This window comes from Rhinoderma darwinii, chromosome 5 (genome assembly GCF_050947455.1).
Source record: "Rhinoderma darwinii isolate aRhiDar2 chromosome 5, aRhiDar2.hap1, whole genome shotgun sequence".
NCBI classification, from domain to species: Eukaryota; Metazoa; Chordata; class Amphibia; order Anura; family Rhinodermatidae; genus Rhinoderma; species Rhinoderma darwinii.
Genome location: NC_134691.1, coordinates 318,687,958 through 318,708,502, shown reverse-complemented (window position 1 = coordinate 318,708,502; position 20,545 = coordinate 318,687,958). Strand labels below are relative to the sequence as shown.

General features: G+C 42.0%; 1 protein-coding gene across 8 annotated transcripts in view; it reads right to left on the bottom strand.

Moving 5' to 3' along the window:
- Positions 1-20,545, bottom strand: part of ARHGAP21 (Rho GTPase activating protein 21) — a 158,174-nt gene that overhangs the window by 8,753 nt on the left and 128,876 nt on the right. For 5 of the 8 annotated variants that reach the window (XM_075827539.1, XM_075827534.1, XM_075827536.1 and 2 more), the window contains 14 exons: positions 18,805-18,907; positions 18,676-18,715; positions 17,590-17,715; positions 16,946-17,242; positions 15,156-15,226; positions 14,923-15,068; positions 14,198-14,340; positions 13,954-14,109; positions 13,786-13,864; positions 11,718-11,791; positions 11,075-11,164; positions 8,764-8,889; positions 8,622-8,663; positions 5,047-5,152 (listed from right to left, as the gene is read on the bottom strand). In XM_075827539.1, the coding sequence (XP_075683654.1) occupies positions 5,047-5,152; positions 8,622-8,663; positions 8,764-8,889; positions 11,075-11,164; positions 11,718-11,791; positions 13,786-13,864; positions 13,954-14,109; positions 14,198-14,340; positions 14,923-15,068; positions 15,156-15,226; positions 16,946-17,242; positions 17,590-17,715; positions 18,676-18,715; positions 18,805-18,907 (1,599 nt within the window). The remainder of the gene's footprint in view (positions 1-5,046; positions 5,153-8,621; positions 8,664-8,763; positions 8,890-11,074; positions 11,165-11,717; positions 11,792-13,785; positions 13,865-13,953; positions 14,110-14,197; positions 14,341-14,922; positions 15,069-15,155; positions 15,227-16,945; positions 17,243-17,589; positions 17,716-18,675; positions 18,716-18,804; positions 18,908-20,545) is intronic. The other 3 variants (XM_075827540.1, XM_075827535.1, XM_075827538.1) reach the window with 1 other exon arrangement.

Here is a 20,545-nt window from a genome sequence, read left to right as displayed (position 1 = left end):
GGCAACCAATATGGCGGCACTTCCTGCTCATTTAGCAAAAATGAACGCCTCAAGACAACAGAAAAAACGCCAATATCTCTAAGTAACGGACATAGTTGCTCTAACTTCTTATTTTTCACTATGTGGTCACTTTCAGATTTTGGGTTAAAATCCTCAATCAGATCTGAATTAAGTCCTTTTTAGATTAAACCAGATGGGAAACTCTAATCCTTCAAAACATGACAGAACTTTTTAAGTCTGTAGAGATCTTAAGATGTATCTCGATCTTCAGCTTAGATATAAAATAATTTAGTAGCCATACTAGCCGACAGGTTAATCAGTTGTTGAGTTCTTCGATTCAAGGGGATGAAGTGTTTTTTTTTTTGTTTTTTTTTAAGATGTTTTATTAAAATTTTCAAATGAGTAACAATGTCACGGAAAAACACGGTATACAATATATATGCAATGAAGTGGGTTTTGTACGTTACAAACATGTCCTAGAACTAATCCCGCTACAACATACCAATGGCAGTAACATATGGGCAACCAGTTAGTACACTAGGGGCGCCCTCTGTGCCTTACAGTTTAGCAACTAATCTATTGGCTAAGACTATTTTTGGCAAACAAAGTCCAAACCTGTTGTAGATGACCTAGTCCAGGTGAAGCAGAGGGTTCTCCATTTTTACTCTAAGGCTTTTCTGAGGAATTGTCAATCTTTTTTCAGCTGTGCAACACTGCTTTGGATCTATTTTTTTGAAACCATGCGATACAATACACCCTGCAGCATTTGCACATTAAAATTCATAGCATACATCTTCACTACTTTATTACAGGAACATCCGTAATCGAGAACGTGTAATTCTATATCATAACCTAGAACTGCTGTGCAGACAATATAGAGCCGGAATCAACTAAAATAGTTTTAAGCAATTGTGGATAATAAAAAGGATAGTTCCACCCAAAACTACATTTACAAAACTCCTGCACAAGCCAAATATCCCAAGTTCTCAAGGTTCACCCGCATAGCAAAAACCCTCTGGAAGCCTTAACCCTTTAATGACCAGCCTATTTTAAACCTTAATGACCGAGCCATTTTTTAAGTTTTTCCATCGCCGCGTTCCAAGAGCTATAACCTTTTTATTTTTGCGTCGACATAGCTGTATAAGGTCTTGTTTTTTGCGGGACAAGTTGTATTTTTTAATAGCACCATTTTGGGGGACATATTATTTATTGATTAACTTTTATTTGGGGGGAAAGAGAAAAAAAACCTGAAATTTTGCCACTCTTTTTCGCGTCTTAAATCTACGCCGTTTACCGTGTGATATAAATAACACAATAACTTTATTCAGCGGGTTGTTCCGATTGCAACGATACCAAATTTGTATAGTTTGTATGTTTTACTACTTTTACACAGTAAAAACACTTTTTTTTCAAAATTATTTGTTTTTGCGTCTCCATATTTGAAGAGCCGTAACGTTTTTATTTTTTCGCCGATGCGGTTGTATGAGGGCCTTTTTTTTGCGGGAAGACTTGTAGTTTTATTGGTACCATTTTGGAGTAGATGCGACTTTTTGATCACTTTATCACATTTTTTTTAAAGTCAGGATTCACAGAAAACAGCAATTTTTCCATAGTTTTTTATTCAATTTTTTACGGCGTTCACAGTGCGGGTTAAATAATGTAATAGATTTATAGTCGGAGTCGTTACGGACGCGGCGATACCAAATATGTGTAACTTTTTAACTTTATTTTGTTTTTTTAACCCCTTAGTGACCACTAATACGCCTTTTCACGTCATTTACTACTGGGCTTTAGGCTAGGCTGACGCCTTTTCACGTCAGCCTAGTCTAAGTCCTGCACGGGTCTCCCGTGCAGGCAGGAGCCGGGGCTCTGCTGTCTGATGACAGCTGAGCTCCTGCTCCAACGCCCGCGATCGAAGTTTACTTCGATCGCGGCCGTTTAACCCGTTAAATGCCGCCGTCAATAGCGACCGCGGCATTTAACTTTGTTTACAGAGGGAGTGCGCTCCCTCTCTCACCCATCGGCGGCCCGCGAATGAAATCGCGGGTCTCCGATGGGGTGTCATGGCAGCCGGGGGACTGATAAAAGCCCCCAGGTCTGCCCTGGACATATGCCTGTTAGGACGCGCCGGAGGCACGTCCTAACAGATTGCCTGTCAGATTTACACTGACAGGCAATAATGCTCTGGTATACGAAGTATACCAGAGCATTATAGCAGCGATCGGAACATCGCACAGTAAAGTCCCCTAGTGGGACTAATAAAATAAGTCATCAAAGTGAAATAAAGATTATTCATAAAAAGTACAGTAAAAAAATAAATAAAACCATTTTTTTCCATAAAAAGTGGTTTTATTTAGTAAAAGTGTAAAAAAAAAAAAAAAGTACACATATGTGGTATCGCCGCGACCGTAATGACTCCATTAATAAAGTTAATGTCATTTAAACCGCAAAGTGAACACCGTAAAAAAAAACCGCCAAAAACTATGGCGAAATTGCAATTTTTTTCCATTGCCCCCCAAAAAAGTCATAATAAAAATGAATCAATAAGTCCCATGTACCCCAAAACAGTACCACTCAAAACTACGTCTTGTCCCGCAGAAAACAAGCCAAAAAAATCACTACATTGATGGAAAAATAAAAAAATTACGGCTCTTGGAAAGCGACGATGCAAAAACAAATAATTTTAGTTCAAAAGTGTTTTTATTGTGCAAAAGTCGTAAAACATAAAAAAACCTCCACATATGTGGTATCGCCGTAATCGTACCGACCCATAGAATAAAGGTAACATGTTAATTACGTCGCACAGTGAACGGCGTCAATTTAAAAACGCATAGAACAATGGCGGAATTTCAGGTTTTTTTTTATAATCCCCCCCAAAAAGGTTAATAAAAGTTAATATAAAAATTATATGTACCCAAAAATGGTGCCATTAAAAAGCACAACTAATCCCGCAAAAAACAAGTCCTCATACAGCTATGTAGACGAAAAAATAAAAACGTTATAGCTCTTTGAATGCGACTATAGAAAAACGAATAAAATAGCTTGGTCATTAAGGCCTAAAATGGGCTGGTCACTAAGGGGTTAATAGTAAAGCATTTTGTAAGGGGAAAAGCTGGGTTTTTCATTTTTTTTCACATTTTTTTTCAATTAACTTTATTAAACTTTTTTTTTACTTTTTTTACTAGTCCCACTAGGGGACTTCAATATGCGATTCTGCGATCGCTATTATAATACACTGCAATACTTTTGTATTGCAGTGTATTACTGCCTGTCCGTTTAAAACAGACAGGCATCTGCTAGGTCATGCCTCCGGCATGATCTAGCAGGCATTCGCTCCAGGCAGACCTGGGGGCCTTTATTAGGCCCCCGGCTGCCATTGGAGACAGAGACACTCGGCGATCGTATCGCCGGGTGTCGGTGGGATGAGAGGGAGCTCCCGCCCTCTCTCCAAAACCACTCAGATGCGGTGCTCGCTATTGAGCACCGCATCTGAGGGGTTAAACGGGTGAGATCGATACTAATATCGATCTCACCCGGCAGAGCAGGGACGCCCCCAGCCCTCAGCTACCTCTGGCAGCTGAGAGCAGGGAGATTTGACAGCTCCCTGCTCTGTTTACTTATTCCGATGCCGCGACGTAAAAAGTCTATGGCATCGGAATAAGGCCCGTTAGTGACCGACGTAAAAAGACTATGGGCCGGTCACTAACGGGTTAAAGAGGTTGCCCAGGGTCTGATTTTTACCAGAAACAGCACCACACTCGTCCACGGTTCATCCACTGACAGAAATTAGGCTTTGGCGAAATTCCAAAAACAGTCCAGACAAGATGACCCCTTTTTTTTTAAATCTAATCCTGGAGAATCCTTATTGACTTCTCTCGTTTAAAGTGACAGGAGAAGTGACAACATGGCGTGATCTAGCCCCTCTCCCTTGGTAACAGAGTAGGTGACTGGTAGTGTAGTTGCTTTTCCTACCGTGCGCTTATAGGGGTATTCCGGTTACAACAAGTTACCCCTATCCCTAGGGTAAGGGGTAACTTGCTGATCGGTGGGTGTCCAACAGCTCGGACCCCCACCGTTTACAAGAACGGGGAGCCCGAAATTGCCCATACCCCAAGTTTGAACCGAGCGGCAGGTCACTCAGGCGCACTGCCACACCATTCATTCTCTATGGGAACGCTGGAGATCGCCGAGTGCAGGGTTTGGCTTTTTCCGGCGCCGTCGTAGAGAATGAATAGAGCAGCAGTGCGCATGAGCGACCTGCCGCTCAGTTCAAACTTGGGGTATGGGCAACTTGGGGATCCCCGTTCTCGTAAACGGTGGGGGTCCAAACTGTCAGACAGCACCGATCAGCAAGTTACCCCTTACCCTAAGAATAGCGGGTAACTTGTTGTAACCAGAATACCCCTTTAATTTGCGAGTTCTTCGCTCCGGTAATTCTGTTGTCCCACGTGACCACGGAAGCTTGTTTCTCTATGCATCCCTATAAAACTCAATGTGGCTCTCATAGGAATACCTAGGGAAACGGACTTTCGGTCCACACATAAGAGGCTGTACGATTATGGAAGTGTGAGCGCGGTCACGCGGGAAGGACTGGAATGGAGTGGATTACTCGCGAATTAAGGAATGAAAAACAAACAAACTACTTTTCACCTCATCTACATTACTATCGGGGAATTTTTTTTTATAATTGCTGGGAGTGCTTCTTTAACTAGCAAAAAGAAACAAACAAGAACCATCTAAGCACCACCTTAAGAATACCGAGGACCGTAAGAAGAGGTAAAAGGGTGATCCTCTGAATTGCAGGACCACAGCTAAACTTGATGGAGAGGGTCAGCATGGCAGACATTGATCGCAAACACATTTTTTTTCAGCTTTGGGTGAAATTATCCTTCGCTGTCTAGAAAGAATAAGGAGTTTAGAAAGATCGAAAGAACATAAAGCAGGAATATACGTTCCAAGAAGCATTCATAAGAACCTATGGATAAGAGAAGCTGAATGTGTTTGGCTAGCCTGCGAGTTATCATGGTCTGCGCAGGCAAGAGTTACCTGATACGTCTCCGGGGGACAGGCCGGTCCTTCCAATGTTGCTGAGTAAATGATCTATGTTTGGCACTGGCTGAGATTCTACTGTGCTTTCCTCCTGTACAGCTGTCTACAGTTAATAAACAGAGATCTCTTCAACATCATCACATATAGAGACAACTATTCTAAGAAATCTACAACACACAGTCATTGTACCCGAGGACTGATTATATTGTGCACATTTCTAAAAGTTCTCCTAAAATCTGTATTTTACTAAATACTCGTATTCCCCCTGAAACAATTCTGGAGCATCTATTCTTCTAACTCTGCGTTGTACCATTCCTCTGTTATTCCTTCTGGAAACGAACAATGGGGAGTCAAAATTCTCCTGGTCAATAGGATGTCTCTCTATACACGGTCATACCGTCCAATCTGTGCTAAAGAGTGTGACGTGACCCACTATTGACCAGGGGGTTCTTAATATATTCATGCATTTCCAGGAGGAATAATAAGGGGGCAATAAAATGCAGAGCTCTAAGGAAAGGTGTTGCAGAATTGGATTAAGTATTTGCTAAACACAGACATGGAAAAAAAGCTTAAAAAACATCATGCATTTAAATGGCCTTATACATCGCACAGCCCAGGATGTTGGAATAGTGGAGAGGAAAACACTATAGTAGAATGGAGGCTTCCATGGATATATATATAAGTGTATTCCAAGTCTGGTCATTATCGATGCAAACTATAGGGTTATTGTTTTCGGGATGCTGGAGCGCAGGGCTAATAAAAAGCCTGCAAAGTATTTTCCGATTCAAATGCTATTTTAGGTGCACTAAACACTGAATAGTGATTTGTGGTCCTCTAAAAATAAGGGAAGAGACGTAGGTGTGTATTCAGCGGACGAGAACAGGTGGCAGCTCTTTAATAGTTCATATGTTAAATTCAAGAACCATGGCCATAAAATGTAAGCTTGGATCATAAGTCATAGCAGTGTGGTGTATGTACCCTAATTGGTATAGAGATGTAGCAGAGCTCATTTTGTCATTGTGATGTCTCAATCTGTTATCTGATGGCAGGTAAACTTAATTATCCTAAGGCCTCATTCACACGGCAGGGTTTCCCGGCCGGGTGCCGGCCGTTCATAAATCGGCCGGCACCCGGCTGCATTAGGAATAATAGACCCCTAATGGGGCTATTCACACGACCGATTTTTTGACGGCCGGGAAAACCGCCCGTCAAAAAATAGGACATGCTCTATTTTCGCCCGGGTACCCGGCCGCCCGGCTCCCATAGAAGTCTATGGGGCCGGGTAATACCCGGCCATCACCGGGATGTGTCCCGAGTGACGGCCGGGTTTTCCGGCTCTTGCGCTCTATCTCCTCCTCCTCACAGTGCAGAGTGCATGTGAGGAGGAGGAGTTGATGCCATTCTGACGAATGGCATCGCTGTACACTGTGTGGCAGGGCCGGGGTGTACAGCAGGTGGAAGGGAGCGCTGCGCTGGCTCCCTTCTCCTGCTTATTTTAAAAGCACCCTGGCTCGGCGACACCTTAGATGGCGCCGCTAGTAGCAGCAGCAGCAGCTGCTGCTGCTACTGCTGCTACTACTGTAGCGACGCCACTATAGCAGAGCGGGGAGGTATCTCCCCGCTCTGCTATGTGCTAGCCGCACTTTAGCTCCTTGAAGGAGCGGAATCCCCGTGTGTTCGGGGATTCCGCTCCTGGACAGAGCGCTTGATGTCTCTGTCCATATCTGGGCAGTGACATCAGGGGAAACTCCTGAAGCGGAATCCCCGAACACATGGGGATTCCCCTTCAGGAGTTGCCGCTGATGTCACTGTCCGGATCTGCCCGGCCCGGCACGGATGCATAACTTTATGCAAACCGGCCGGGCAGAATGGCCGATTTTACCGGCCGGCACTCGGGCTCGGACCCGACCCGGTCGTGTGAATCCCGCCTAAAGGACGCCCAATTGTGGTTAGATTTGGTAATTGGACTTTAAAAAAAACGTAACATGACCGTGACATGTCAAAAGTTTTGATCGTGAGGGTCCGAGCTCCCCACCAAATGCTAAAACGAAGCGGCAGAAGCACTTGGGGCGAGAGCGAAGCTGCTTTGTTTCTTTTCGTGGAAAGCTGAGCATGTGGTGTATGGACTCAATAAAAAGTCTATGAGCCCGTACACCGCTCGCTCGGCTTTCCGAGGAAACCCGAGCAGAAACAAAAGCAGCACAGCGCGCACCCAAGCACTTCTGCAACTTCACTTTAGCGATTGGTGGGGGTCTCAGTGCTCAGACCCCACTGATCAAAACTTTTGAAATGCCATTGACATGTCAAAAGTTTAGTTAGGCCCATGCACACGACCGTGCATGGGCCAGGAGCCTGGACCGCAAAATGAACGGACATGTCTTATTACAGCCGTGTTTTGTGGTCTAGGCTCATAGAAATTAATGTGCACGGCTCACGAATTTCGGGCGGCCCGCAGGTGACACTCCGCAGCCGTCTGACCCGAAAACCACGGCCCTGCACACGGCTACGGTTGTGTGCATGAGGCCTAACCCTTTAAAATCTTCAAGACATTTGTTAGAGAATACAGGTTGTTTTTTTTTACCCCAGATTCATTCAGTGTTTGACTGGGAAAGGATGACAATTTAGCTGATCTGTCAACACTGCAGACCAAGAAATGTAATGGAAATAAGTCCCATCCCTTTTTCCATATTCCATTTTTATACGCTGGAGGTGGGGAAAAAAGAAAACGGAAAGGCAAAATTGAGGCCAACTAATGGCTAAAAAAATGCTCATCATCAAGGGTATAGATACCTTAGATGGAGACCAGGAGGCTATGGGGCCCTTAAGAGAGGGGGCCCTGCCCTGGTTATTCTCACATCCCCTTTGCTACTAGTTGGGAATCTGTACAGCACGCACATTTACTGCATTGCACACAAACAATGGGGTAGGGAATCAGCCCAAGGGTCATGGAAAAGGCATGGAGGGAGTAATAATCACTAAGCTCTTCTGTCCTGGGTGTCAAAAGCAGCACCAGAATGGTCTAATTTTTGATCTTTGCTATGGGCCCCCCCTCACTTCTATGTATGCCACTGCTCGACACACAGGCACATAAATATGCCAGTACATTATAGTTAATGTAAGCATAGCACAGACTGGCACTATAAAGTGCTGCAACTCATTTGGAAAAAAACGAAAATCTATGTTGATTTAAATAAAAAAAATCAAGATTAAAAAAAATAAATAAATCATTGCTGAAATGAAAAGAAGCAAAATAGAAAAATTAATTCTTCAGGTCACTGAGGCCTAAAATGGCCAGATTTTCAAGCGGTTAAGGAACAGAAGGATATCATGGTCATTTTTCTTAGCAATTTTTCCTTTTGCTTTAAATTTTAGAATTCCAGATCACTTAATCACTATTGAGCCCAAAAGATTAAAATGACAAATTCAGCTCTGCTACATCTAAATATTAACCAGACACGCAAAACAAAGCAAAGAGTGGTGAATTTCTCTTTAAATAAATCATCAGCTTTGCAGATTTTTGGGATTCTTCGTTACCTCCTTAAGAAAATAAACAAACTGGAAACAATACTTACAATTGGTTCGTCTGCACTTTCGTCACTGAAAAACCAATCGTGCTAAAAATACAAAATGAAAATAAAAAAGTCGGACATTTAATATAAGAAACCCCCGCCTACCCCCCAAAAAAAGTCACATGGAATGTATGGATTCACTTACACATTGAATAAGGGTTTCCACTATTTTGTACTGGTCAGGCATGTGCGTGACCATGTGTGTCATGTTGTCTTCTGATGTTCTGACCAAAGTTGGACCAAACACAATGGCCAGGTTTCTGGGTTCCATCTAGTAAAGAGAAGTCTAAATGCATCAATCCACACACACCAAGGAAAAATTACACTACTGGCTGAAGGGATTGCACGTTGTAAGGGTTTGTCCAGCGTTGAAAACCGATTTTTATATACCCCATCAGCGAATTGTGAGTTATTAGAGGGGGTCCCATGTTCAGGATCCTCATCTCTAGGCCAGAGTGGAGAGTGGCTACATAGAACGTCTCTTGCTCTGGATAACCTGTCCTGTCTTAGACAACACATTGATATGAATGGGCATTATGTAATGCTTAATTATCCCTGTGGGGGCGCTGCATGAAAATGTAACACTTCATGCCAGGCTTCCCCGAAAATGACAGCTAATCACTGGGGGTCCCAGCATGGAGGGCACTTTGTGATCTGCTTATTGTCAACGCACCCTTATAACAAGCAGGGATTGACCAAAGTGGAGGATCACGAAGACTTCCTTCACACAGAAAAAAATTTTGGCGTTTTAAACTGCATCAAAAAAATGCCTCTAAAAGCGCTAGTGTTATTAAAATGAAACATGCGGTTTTTTTAAGGCGTTTTTAGTGGCAATTTTCATTTGGTCTCAATTAGTACATGGTTGTTTTCTGGCGTTTTGAAAGTCTTCTAGAGAAGCCTATGGGAAAACCGCCAAACCTAGAGCAAAAACGTCACAATACAAGATGTAGTTGTGTGTTGTACATTTGATATTTTACTATTTTGACTTTAATGTAACATCCGGCCGCACTTAAACACCCAATCACAAAACGCTGCAAAAACGCTGTGTGTGTATCCAGCCTAGAGTAAATTCAATGGTGCAAACATAAAAAGGGTTCTTCGCTTTGGACAATCCCTGCTTGTTAGAAGGGTTCCTTGACCATAAGGAGATCACAAAACATCCCCCTGCTGAAAACCCCCCCCCCCATATCAGCTGAAACCCGGCAGTAAGTGCACAATTTCCTTGCAGCACCACCACAGGAGAAATTAAGTATTACACATTGCCCATTCATATTAATGGATTGTCTCTGTAAGATTTTTTTTCCCCCAGTATATTATATACATGAAGTCTACAGAGCCCATAACGCCAAACTATTTGGATGGCCAAATTTTGGTTCATTGAGTAAAATATTAATTTTTCCATCTATATATACACACTTGAATATTTATTAGTTATTTTTAAACATATAATGTATGTATTCAAATGATTTTTTAAAAAAATTTATTTTTAAGGTCCAATCATAAAACCCACAAGTAGGGACGTATGATAAACATCTGTTTATTTAATTTTTTTTTTTATAACAAATCTGTAGAAGGTTAGGGCTTCACAGCGACTTACACACCATCATGCACTGCAAAATCGCAGGCAATGAGTATATTTTTTACAATTTTAGATTTTCTCTGATATAGGAGAGGAGCTTTCTTTTTAAAGATAAAAAAACTCATGATAGCATAACATCACAATTGAATACCACCACATGCAATTTTAAATAGAATCCTATGGGGTAAGGAGGTTGAAATCCCATTCAATAGCCGCGATTACTAGATTACGGTCATATAGAATAGAACATACACATGCAATTTCATGCAACCCAATTGGAAAACATTACAAGTGATATTGTGTGATATCTTATTCTGATCTGACTTCTGGTCAACACATAAGAGGCTGTGAGATTCTAGGAGTCTAAGAGCAGTCACGTTGGACAGAGGAAGTACTGGACTGGAGGGGATTACCTGCAGATTAAGGAAGGAAAACTAACTAAATTACGGTTTACCTCATCTACATTACTATCAGAAGAAAATGAAAAAAACAAAAACGAAACAGATCTTAGCTGGGAGAACTTCGGCCGTTTCAGTCATTCCCATAGACTTTGAAAGAAGTGGCAACGTGCATGCTGGTCCGCCTCTACATTCAATATCCTGCCCTCAAGCGGGGGGGGGACAGGGGGGGGGACAGGGGCTCGGGACCTTAGTCCCCACGGTCTGTGGGGCCCCCAGCAATCAGAAAATAACCTCTCTTATGGATAGGTTATTTATCATTATGAGAAATACCCTTTAATGGTCAAAGAACAAAGAACCACCTTAAGACTACCAAAGCGCATAAAAAAGGACCACAGCTAAACTTGGAGATTGGTGGATTCAGGCCTGAGGTAGAACTTAGAAAACTTTCTGCCAGAATTAGGTCTTCGACGAGTCACCTTATTTTTCTCCGAATTTTCTGCCACAGTCTTCAGATGCGTGCAAAGAAATTTGAGCGTTTCGTAGTGATGCTCCGGTAGATCAAGTATCTAAAAATCAAAAAAGAAAATAATTGTCTATGAAATGAGAGCAGCAGATTAGGACCAATGTTCAAGATATAGTGAAGCTGGTCACATACACAGCCTGGTAAGGTGACCGGCCTGAGACATGGACCATGTAAGGGAGCGCTTACCGTCAGCCAGTCAGAAGCACCTGATCAAGTCCTTCGCTTGCGGCTGTCATACTTGCCTTCTCTTGGGCATTATGAAGCCTTGTAATAATTAAATCCCTATGTACTGAAGGCATCATAAGCAGCCACCAATTTTAATGGAAATTGAACTGTAGTGGTCAGTGCATTGATATAAGCAGTCATGTGGGTCTGTTTATGGGCAAATTGCCTTCTCAAACGGTAAACGCTAATGATACATAAATCAATCAATTTACTGACCAGTGTAACGTAATGCTACTAAGACCCTGAGGTTTAAAAGAAAAGCATAGATTGTGTCTACAAGGCATCAGTATGAGAAAAGCAAAAATGGATGAAATGTAGTAATAAGGACTAATGTCATTATGGCTGGAGGAGTTATTTGGACTGAATCTTACCAATCTTTTTAGCGTTATGAGTCTTTCCTTGGGGTCTTCTCTACGGTTTGCTTCAATGAAGTCATTGTATCTATCTGAAACAAAAAAAAATTACATTCACAGTTCAATACACTTTCTAAACCGGTTCAATATTCCTTTATAGTGACATGGGCTCCATTTTTCTGAAAGAGATCAAAATCCCATGGTAAGACGTAAACTTACAGGATAAAATTCGGTCTGCAAAACTGGCCTTATGCTTCCATGTTTTTTTTTTCTGGCTCATGCATTTTAAGATTAGAGCAGTTAAAGGGTTTGTGCCAAAATTGACAATCATCACCTATCCACAGGATCGGTGATAATTATCAATTCTAGTACTAATAGTCTAATAATGCTTTAATAAAAAGTTTAAAGGGGTTTTCCAATGAAGGACATTTATGACCTAGCCACAGGATATGTCATAAATGTCAGATAGATGCGGGTCTCGTCTCTAGAACAGGGCCCCTTAAACCCCGTTCTAGCTTTTGGTGTGAATGCTGTCTCCCGGCCACTTCCTGACTTTATGGTCGGGAGTTACGGAAACAGCGAAGCTTGCTGTGTTACGGCGTATTCGTAACTCTTACACTAGTGAATGGCAGTTACGGAAGCAGCTTAGCACGCGAGCTACGTTATTTCCGTAATTACCATTCAGTTCTATGGGACTTATGGAAACTGCGTAACTCCCGACCATAAAGTCAATAAGTGGCCGGGAGACAGCGTTGGTACCAAAAGCTTGAACAGGTTTAGGGGGCCCCGTTCTAAAGACGAGACCCGCATCTATCTGACATATCCTGTAGATACGTCATAAATGTCCTTCATGGGAAAACCTCTTTAAAGGGTAACTAAACGTTCAAACTTCTGACATGTCAGAAGTTTTGATCAGTGGGGGTCAGAGCACAGAGACCCCCACCAATTACTGAAACTAAAATGTCAGAAGGGCTCACTGAGCGCTTAGTTTCCGTTCTGCTTTTTCCAGAAATCGATGTACGGACTCAGTATAAAGTCTATGGGCCCGTACACCGCCACATCGGCTTTCCGGAAAAAGCCGAACAGAAACAAGAGTGGCTCAGCGCACACGAGCACTTCTGATGCTTCGTTTTATTGATTGGTGGAGGTCTCAGTGCTCGGACCCCCACCGATCAAAACTTCAGTCATGTCACTATGACACGTCAGAAGTTTGTTAAACGTTTAGTTACCCTTTAAGAATGTTTGAGTACTTGGGGAAAAAAAGCAAAAAAAAATAGAAGACTGGATGCCCGACGTTGGCCAATGCTCGTGTGTACGTGCTCGATAGCATTAAGGAAAGCATTGAATTTTTTGAATAGCGTGACTTGATCTAGTTAGTCAACAAAACTTCAAACTTTACTTAAGCGTTTTCAATAATTGCTCAACCCTTTGGACGTCTTCCAGAGACAAAACCTAAACTCTTAGAATTTGATCCTCTGAGCAAGCTACAGAAATAATCACTCAATATCTCAATTTTTAGTTTGCGGCCACATATATAATGCGTTGTACAGACTCCAAATTAAAGAATGTCATATAAACACCAGTAATTTCCAGCGCTGCATTCATAGTTTTAAGTGTGACCTCATATTCACGTATGGCCGGTGCACTCACTTACCATAGTTTATATTATGGGAGATGGAGAATCGCACAATTATTTATAAAAAAAATACAGCAGGTTTTGACTTTAGGTGACTGTCGTATAAGTTGAATGTTGTAATGGGACAACATTCACAATCATGTCACGTCGCAATCTTCATGTCGTGCGACTAAAGTCGCCGTGTAGCCCTGGCCTTATAACTGGTGGAAACCATTTCTAACTATACACTGCAAATGAAATGCAGCATTACATGCATGTAATGCAGATATTACTGGAGTCCGCTAGAGCAAGAGATCTGTGTGTGCAGACCTATGCGCCGGCTCATAGGGGGTCATGATTGACGTCATTCCTCCCTTCTCTATGATGTCCAGATAGACGCAATGGGCGTACGAGAAGAGGTTGTCTTTGTGAGACTTCACATACATTCAATAATGATTTTCGGCTTCTTACCATTAGTAAACAGAGGCTCTGGAAGCTTACGGAAAAAGGATTTCAGGAGACTGCTTATGACATTCAAGTCCCGCCATTTCTATAGTACAAAGTAAAAGTCAAGTTAAAAATAAGCATTGCAAATCTTTCTTACGATCTCAACCCCGGAATAGGTTTTGATAAACATACATCATCCTCCAGATCGATGTCTGTAAATCCTTTGTTGATCTCTTCCTGCATGCTGGCGATCGCTGCGTTATTACCGGGAACTCTGTATATCCCAGTATTATCCAGCCCCCGCTCTTCTACTAATTTACAGCATACATCCACAATCAACGGTATATACTAAAAAAAGAACAAAAAAAGCATTGAGTTAATGCTAAAATATCACCACGGAGACATTCCTATACAAGTGACTGGATCATGTATTTACTTTATTGGAATGAGCAGGGGGACAGTCATCTAGACGAACGCCAAAGGTGCCGCCACCGGTTGACTTCTTCTCAAAGGTCTTTCTCATAATGTTATTAATACCTCGCCTCCACGTTCCTTTGTCTTTAGGTGGACTCGTTTCATCTTGAATTTAAAATAATAAAAATAAAAAAAGGTCATGAGTTTTAATGAACTTCACTACCCTGTAAATCATCTTTGTCTAAGAATGAGTCAGAAGGTTGAGAGGTGTTAGTGAGTCAGCAGCATGCTCGGTCATGGGAGAGGGAGAAATAGACTTGTCTCATAAACCAGACCTTTAAATTATTTATTTATTACATTGACATTAAATAATACACCAACAGAACAGACTAGAAGAAAAACTATGGGGGGGTCATTGCTTAAAGAAACGGATTTCAAAATACCCTCCTTATTAGGACAGTCTGAGTAATAAAGGCGGGTTCCTTCCATTAATAAAAAAAAAACAAATAAAAAAATCAAACAAAGGAGGATCTGCTCACACACCCCCATCAACAGCACCTCTCTTGGCCATGGATTGCTTCTGGTATTGCAGCTCAAGTGAATAGGGATGAGCTGCAATACCAGGTATAGCCCATGGACAAGGAAGGCGCTGTGTCCGGTGAACCCTTTATTCTAGTAAACACAAGTCATGATCAACTAAAAAAGCTTCTGTAACTTGTAAGACATTTCAAAGCGATGGTTATGAACCTTTATTGGGCAGCTTTCGCTCTGAATCCTGTTTCGGGGAGTGTGGACTCTGCAGTTTTGAATCACTTCTAGTACTGAGAATATTTGGTATGGTGAGGGCCTGGCGGGTAGGTTTGGGAGATGCTTCACTTTTGTTGGTGGAGGATCTGAGATGGAAAGAAAATTCAAGGTTATTTCTTTTTACTTGGGCTTTTACAAAGAGAAAAATAAATTCTTCAAATAATGTCGCTTACTTCATTACGGCATTGTAGTCCTTGCGCTTCCGCTGTTCTTCTATGAGGTCCCTGCTCGCCTGGTTTGTTTCCTAGACAGAGGGGGAGGGGAAATACTTAGAAGTCTTCAGTGATCACTTCAAATATCACAGCTTTTTCCTGGCCAGAAAGAAGATCTGCCGGCAGGCGTAGCAGTGGTTGCTGACAGACAAAGAAACATGTTTGTGTGGTTAGGCCTCGTTCACATCTGCATTGGAAGCTCCGTGAGGGGCCTCTGTCACAGACCTGACCGAAAATACGGGAAACAACAGCGCAGCTTTAAAGTCAATGGGTTCCATCGGCCAACGGTTGTGTTAGTCGTACAACGGAACTGGCGTTTCTGATGTTCTGCTCCTCTGACTGACCAGAACAATGGAAAGCCGAACACTGGTGTGAACCCAGCCTTAGATCCTGGTCTTTTAGGACAAAAAAAACGCACCTAGACGAGAAAAGGGAATTGTTGCTCCAAACCTGGTGGGAGCTTTAAAGAGGCTCTGTCACCAGATTTTGCAACCCCTATCTGCTAATGCAGCAGATCGGCGCTGCAATGTAGATTACAGTAACGTTTTTATTTTTAAAAAACGAGCATTTTTGGCCAAGTTATGACCATTTTTGTATTTATGCAAATGAGGCTTGCAAAAGTCCAACTGGGCGTGTTTAAAGTAAAAGTCCAACTGGGCGTGTATTATGTGCGTACATCGGGGCGTTTTTACTACTTTTACTAGCTGGGCGTTGTGTATAGAAGTATCATCCACTTCTCTTCAGAACGCCCAGCGTCTGGCAGTGCAGACACAGCGTGTTCTCCAGAGATCACGCTGTGTCGTCACTCACAGGTCCTGCATCGAGTCGGACGAGTGAGGACACATCGGCACCAGAGGCTACAGTTGATTCTGCAGCAGCATCGGCGTTTGCAGGTAAGTCGATGTAGCTACTTACCTGCAAACGCTGATGCTGCTGCAGAATCAACTGTAGCCTCTGGTGCCGATGTGGACGACACGATGCAGGACCTGGGGCAGAAAGTGAGTGATGTCACAGCGTGATCTCTCGAGAACACGCTGTGTGTCTGCACTGCCAGAAGCTGGGTGTTAACGAACAGAAGTGGATGATGCTGATTCGTCAGCATCATACACTCCCATTCCTAACGCCCAGCTAGTAAAAGTAGTAAAAACGCCCCGCCCGATGTACGCACATAATACACGCCCAGTTGTACTTTTACTTTTCAACACGCCCACTTGGACTTTTGCAAGCCTCATTTGCATAAATACAAAAATGGTCATAACTTGGCCAAAAATGCTCGTTTTTGAAAAATAAAAACGTTACTGTAATCTACATTGCAGCGCCGATCTGCTGCAATAGCAGATAGGGGTTGCAAAATCTGGTGACAGAGCCTCTTTAAATATGATTATGTCCTATTGGCAGCGGGGTGTCATACTAATGACGCTTTACACTAGGCTCAAAACCATGTTACTGGCAATGAATACTTAGGAAGGATCCACATGATTGTCACGTCTTCACCCTTTTGATACCTAGTATGTCTCAACGCTATTTGTCTTACATAAAAGTGGCTCACGATCTAGAAAAGGTTGGGATCCTTTGATGTAATAGATGTAAATTACAATACAAAATACTCTGGATGATAAATTAAAGTTATGGTAGGCCCATCGGCTATCTTCGTACAGTTTTGATCACATATAATGTCTATTCTCAAACTCCTGGGAATGTACATAGGTCTTGTAGCTCAGAGTAGGAAGTTAAGGGGGTGCCTCCAGTACCTCATTATTCTGGTTGCCATTTTCCCGAATGACATTGATCCATGCCAACATTTCGTCCCGGTCTTCAGCTTGGAAGAGATACTCCCGGTTGGAAGTTGTAACACGAAACACATTCTTCCGTTTTGTTTCGCTGTACGAGATATCGGCTAAACACCCGCTAATATTTATTGGTTGCTCCTCTTCAGACTGAGATGATGAATGTCCAGTCTGATCCTTCTTATCCTTGTGCAGATTTAAGGAACTGTTGCGTAAAACAACATATACTTGCTTCCAAGGCCTCATACTGCCACCAACTCTCTAAAAATAAACGTGATAATAGTGATGTTAGATCGACGATTCGTATGTGGGGGAGTTATAAAATATTTCAGATCTTTTAATTTGAGGTCGAAACCTCAGTTCAGATGTATGGAGGGTGATCGTGATTTGATCGATCCATTCTAATGGTAGCATCAGCTTAGCAAAACCTACAATACAAAACCGGTGACAGGTAGTGGGGTTCATGGTGACTGGTTTTGGCTTTTTGCCTCCTTAATATTTTAAACTTCGCAGTCAAATTGCACAAAACTAGAGATGGTTTTTATTGTGATTAGAAAAAAAACAAAACTATTCAGACTGAATATTCTAATCTAGTTACGAATGCCTACCTTTCCTTTATCAGTAATCAGTTGCCGGAAGTACAAATATCCTTCTTTGTTCGAGTCAATGAAGACATCTGAGGAAGAATCTTTTCTGGACTCCGAGTCCTCGGAAGACTGCATACTCTGTGGAACCTGAAGGAAAATACATGTTTAGTAACATGCGTCACATGCGTCAGTAACTTAGGAAAGCAGGTTCGGCCTTTTCCCAATAGGCGTATACAAAGAGGTTGCCTGGGTTTCGAAAAAAGGGTCTTTTTTTTTTTCTTCCTGATATTGCAGCTCTTCCATTCACTTCATTACAGATGGGCTGCAATACCAGACAAAGCCAAAAGGACAAGAATGGCGCTGTTGCTGGAATAAGAAAAAATATTCTAAAAGCCAAATCCTGACAAACCTCTAAGAATCTCTATTCTGAATGTAATACACCCAATCTGAACGAGGCCATAAGACTACATGAAATTGCTAAGCATTCCAGGCATATTTCCTTAGTGAGTAATCTTCATAGACAAGATCATTACTACGTGATGGAAGCTGTTAATCTTCTATGCTTTCCTATGGGACACCATGCTGGATCGGAAAATCTGGGATGATGTAATAGGGTCGTCATTAACTGAAAAGCCCATATTAAAATACTTTTATAGAAATTGGGATATCCAGCTGTTCTCGTATACTGTCAATAGGCAGTAAACAGACAATACAATGACATACATATGTAAAATACATAGATGTCTGTCCTCTGATGTGGGACTAGATCACAATGCAGATCATAGAAATACAATGAAAATTCTACGGACACAACAGCGCGTCCTTGGAAACCTTCCAGAATGTCCATAAATCCAAGATTAAGGCGATTTTATATGCTGTAAAGATCAGTCTCAAGCCTTTACATACTTCTAGTTATAAAGCAGAGTAATGTGATTTCCACTTCCAAGAACCATCTCTAGAAGATCAGACAACCTGATATATCTACGGACTTCGCAGACAAGGTGAACACTAATAAGACGTCCGAGAAGACGGAACAAGTCTACACAGCATGGTGGTAAGCGTCATGAATATGTATGTCATTTGTATACCGAGCCAAGCAAAACAAACCTTAATGCCTTTCAAGCTGGATACATTCTTCAGGGCTCTGCTGAAAGATGGAAAAGAGGAACAGAATTATTAGATTATCGGTTACGTGAGGAAATAGGTGATAAGGAATGAGCGTTTACGGCAACTTACGCCTTCTCTTCCTCCTTATAGTCATCGAGGCCCTCATCGCAGGATTTAGACCTTTCGGCCTTCGAATCGGAATAGACTTCAAGAGCGCACGGCCTGGTCAGTTCTGAAATTAAATTAATCGTTTTGCATCATAGTTTGCAGATAATATACGGAATATATAGATGTAGCAGAGCTCAGTGTTTCTTTTATGCCTCATAATAAATCAGAAAGCAGTACATTTACCTGCAGTCCTATGCAAACCAGTTCACTCCAAAATTGTTTAAGAAGCCTAATGTTCATCCTCATTAGAGTTGCTCAATATCCACTTCTATTAAGGTCTCCAGCCTTACATACAATAGATCAGTTTTACTCTACACCCAATGTGTGGATAACCAGATACATATTATATAAGGTTTCTATTGACTGCAAGAATACTCTCCTAGGATAAGCTTTAACCCAAACATTTTTAATAGGTTACAAAATTGAGTGACAATAGGACAGTGGTCGACAAATTAAAGATGGTGTCCAGTTTAGAAAACCCAGTTTTCATATACCCGATTGGAGACTTCTGGGTTAATAGAGGGGGTCTCTCTTGTCCAGATTGGAAAGCGGTTACAAAAAGAGCGTCTCACTCTGAAGGACCTAACATGTCTTTTACAACACAGACAACCTATTGCTATAAATGGGCAATGTGTAATGCTTCATTTCCCCTGTGGTGGTGCTGCAGGGAAATTGAACACTTATTGCCAATGTTTCCTTACAAATTACAGCTGATCAGTGGGGTCACAGCACGGAGACACTTTGTGATCAGTTTACTGGCAAGGGACACTTCTAAGTAGGGATTGTCCAAAGCAGAGACCCCCTTCAAATAGTCTTTCCAGGAATATCCATAGATGTGATATAGACCATGTGTGATCAGTGGCGCTTGTCCCGAGGGACCCCCACCTATCAAAGTTTTTCCAGACACATCGATCACACATTGATGGCCTATAAGCCGGGACTATAAACAGTCAAAGTTCATGGACCGAAACAATTTGCGAATATTAAACCTCTCCAGAGAATCTCACATAGTAATTATATACAGTAAGGCAAAGATACTGCTAGTCATAAATAACTGTAGATGTCAGATGAAAGACATATGAACTCAAAGCATGCAGCACAATCTATTTTAACAAATATACCGCAAGCATATTATCTGCAAGGAACGGGATCCAATTACATGGAGATTCACAAAATCGGCCAGGCCGAACACGAGGTCACATTGATGTACCGTTCTTGGTTACATTGCAGTCTTTTGCTTGCAATAGAAGTGAATTTAAAATTGATTATTATTTTAGATAGTTGGTATCTCTGTGTACATATAAAATGGACTTCTGAAAAAGAGCAGTATTAGGCCCTGTTCACACGGAGTTTTGTTTTTTTTTAATGTGGAAACCGCGTCGGAAAACGCACCAAAAAAAAAACCCATTGATTTCAATGGTAGGCGGTTTATCCCGCGAGCGGTAAAACCGGCTTGCGGGAAAAGTTAGGAACATGCCCTAACTTCAGGCGTTTACGTCTCTGACCACCCATTGACATCAATGAGAGGTAGGGAAAGAGTTTTTGCTCGCGGTACTCAATGGTCGCGGATGAAAAACGCAGCGAGAAACGTGGCAAACGGCGTGAAGGCAGATCAAAATCTGCCTCAAAATTACAGACGGAATTTAACTCTGGGCTGCAAAACGCTTTCACATCAATACAGGTTTTACGTTACTTTGTACAT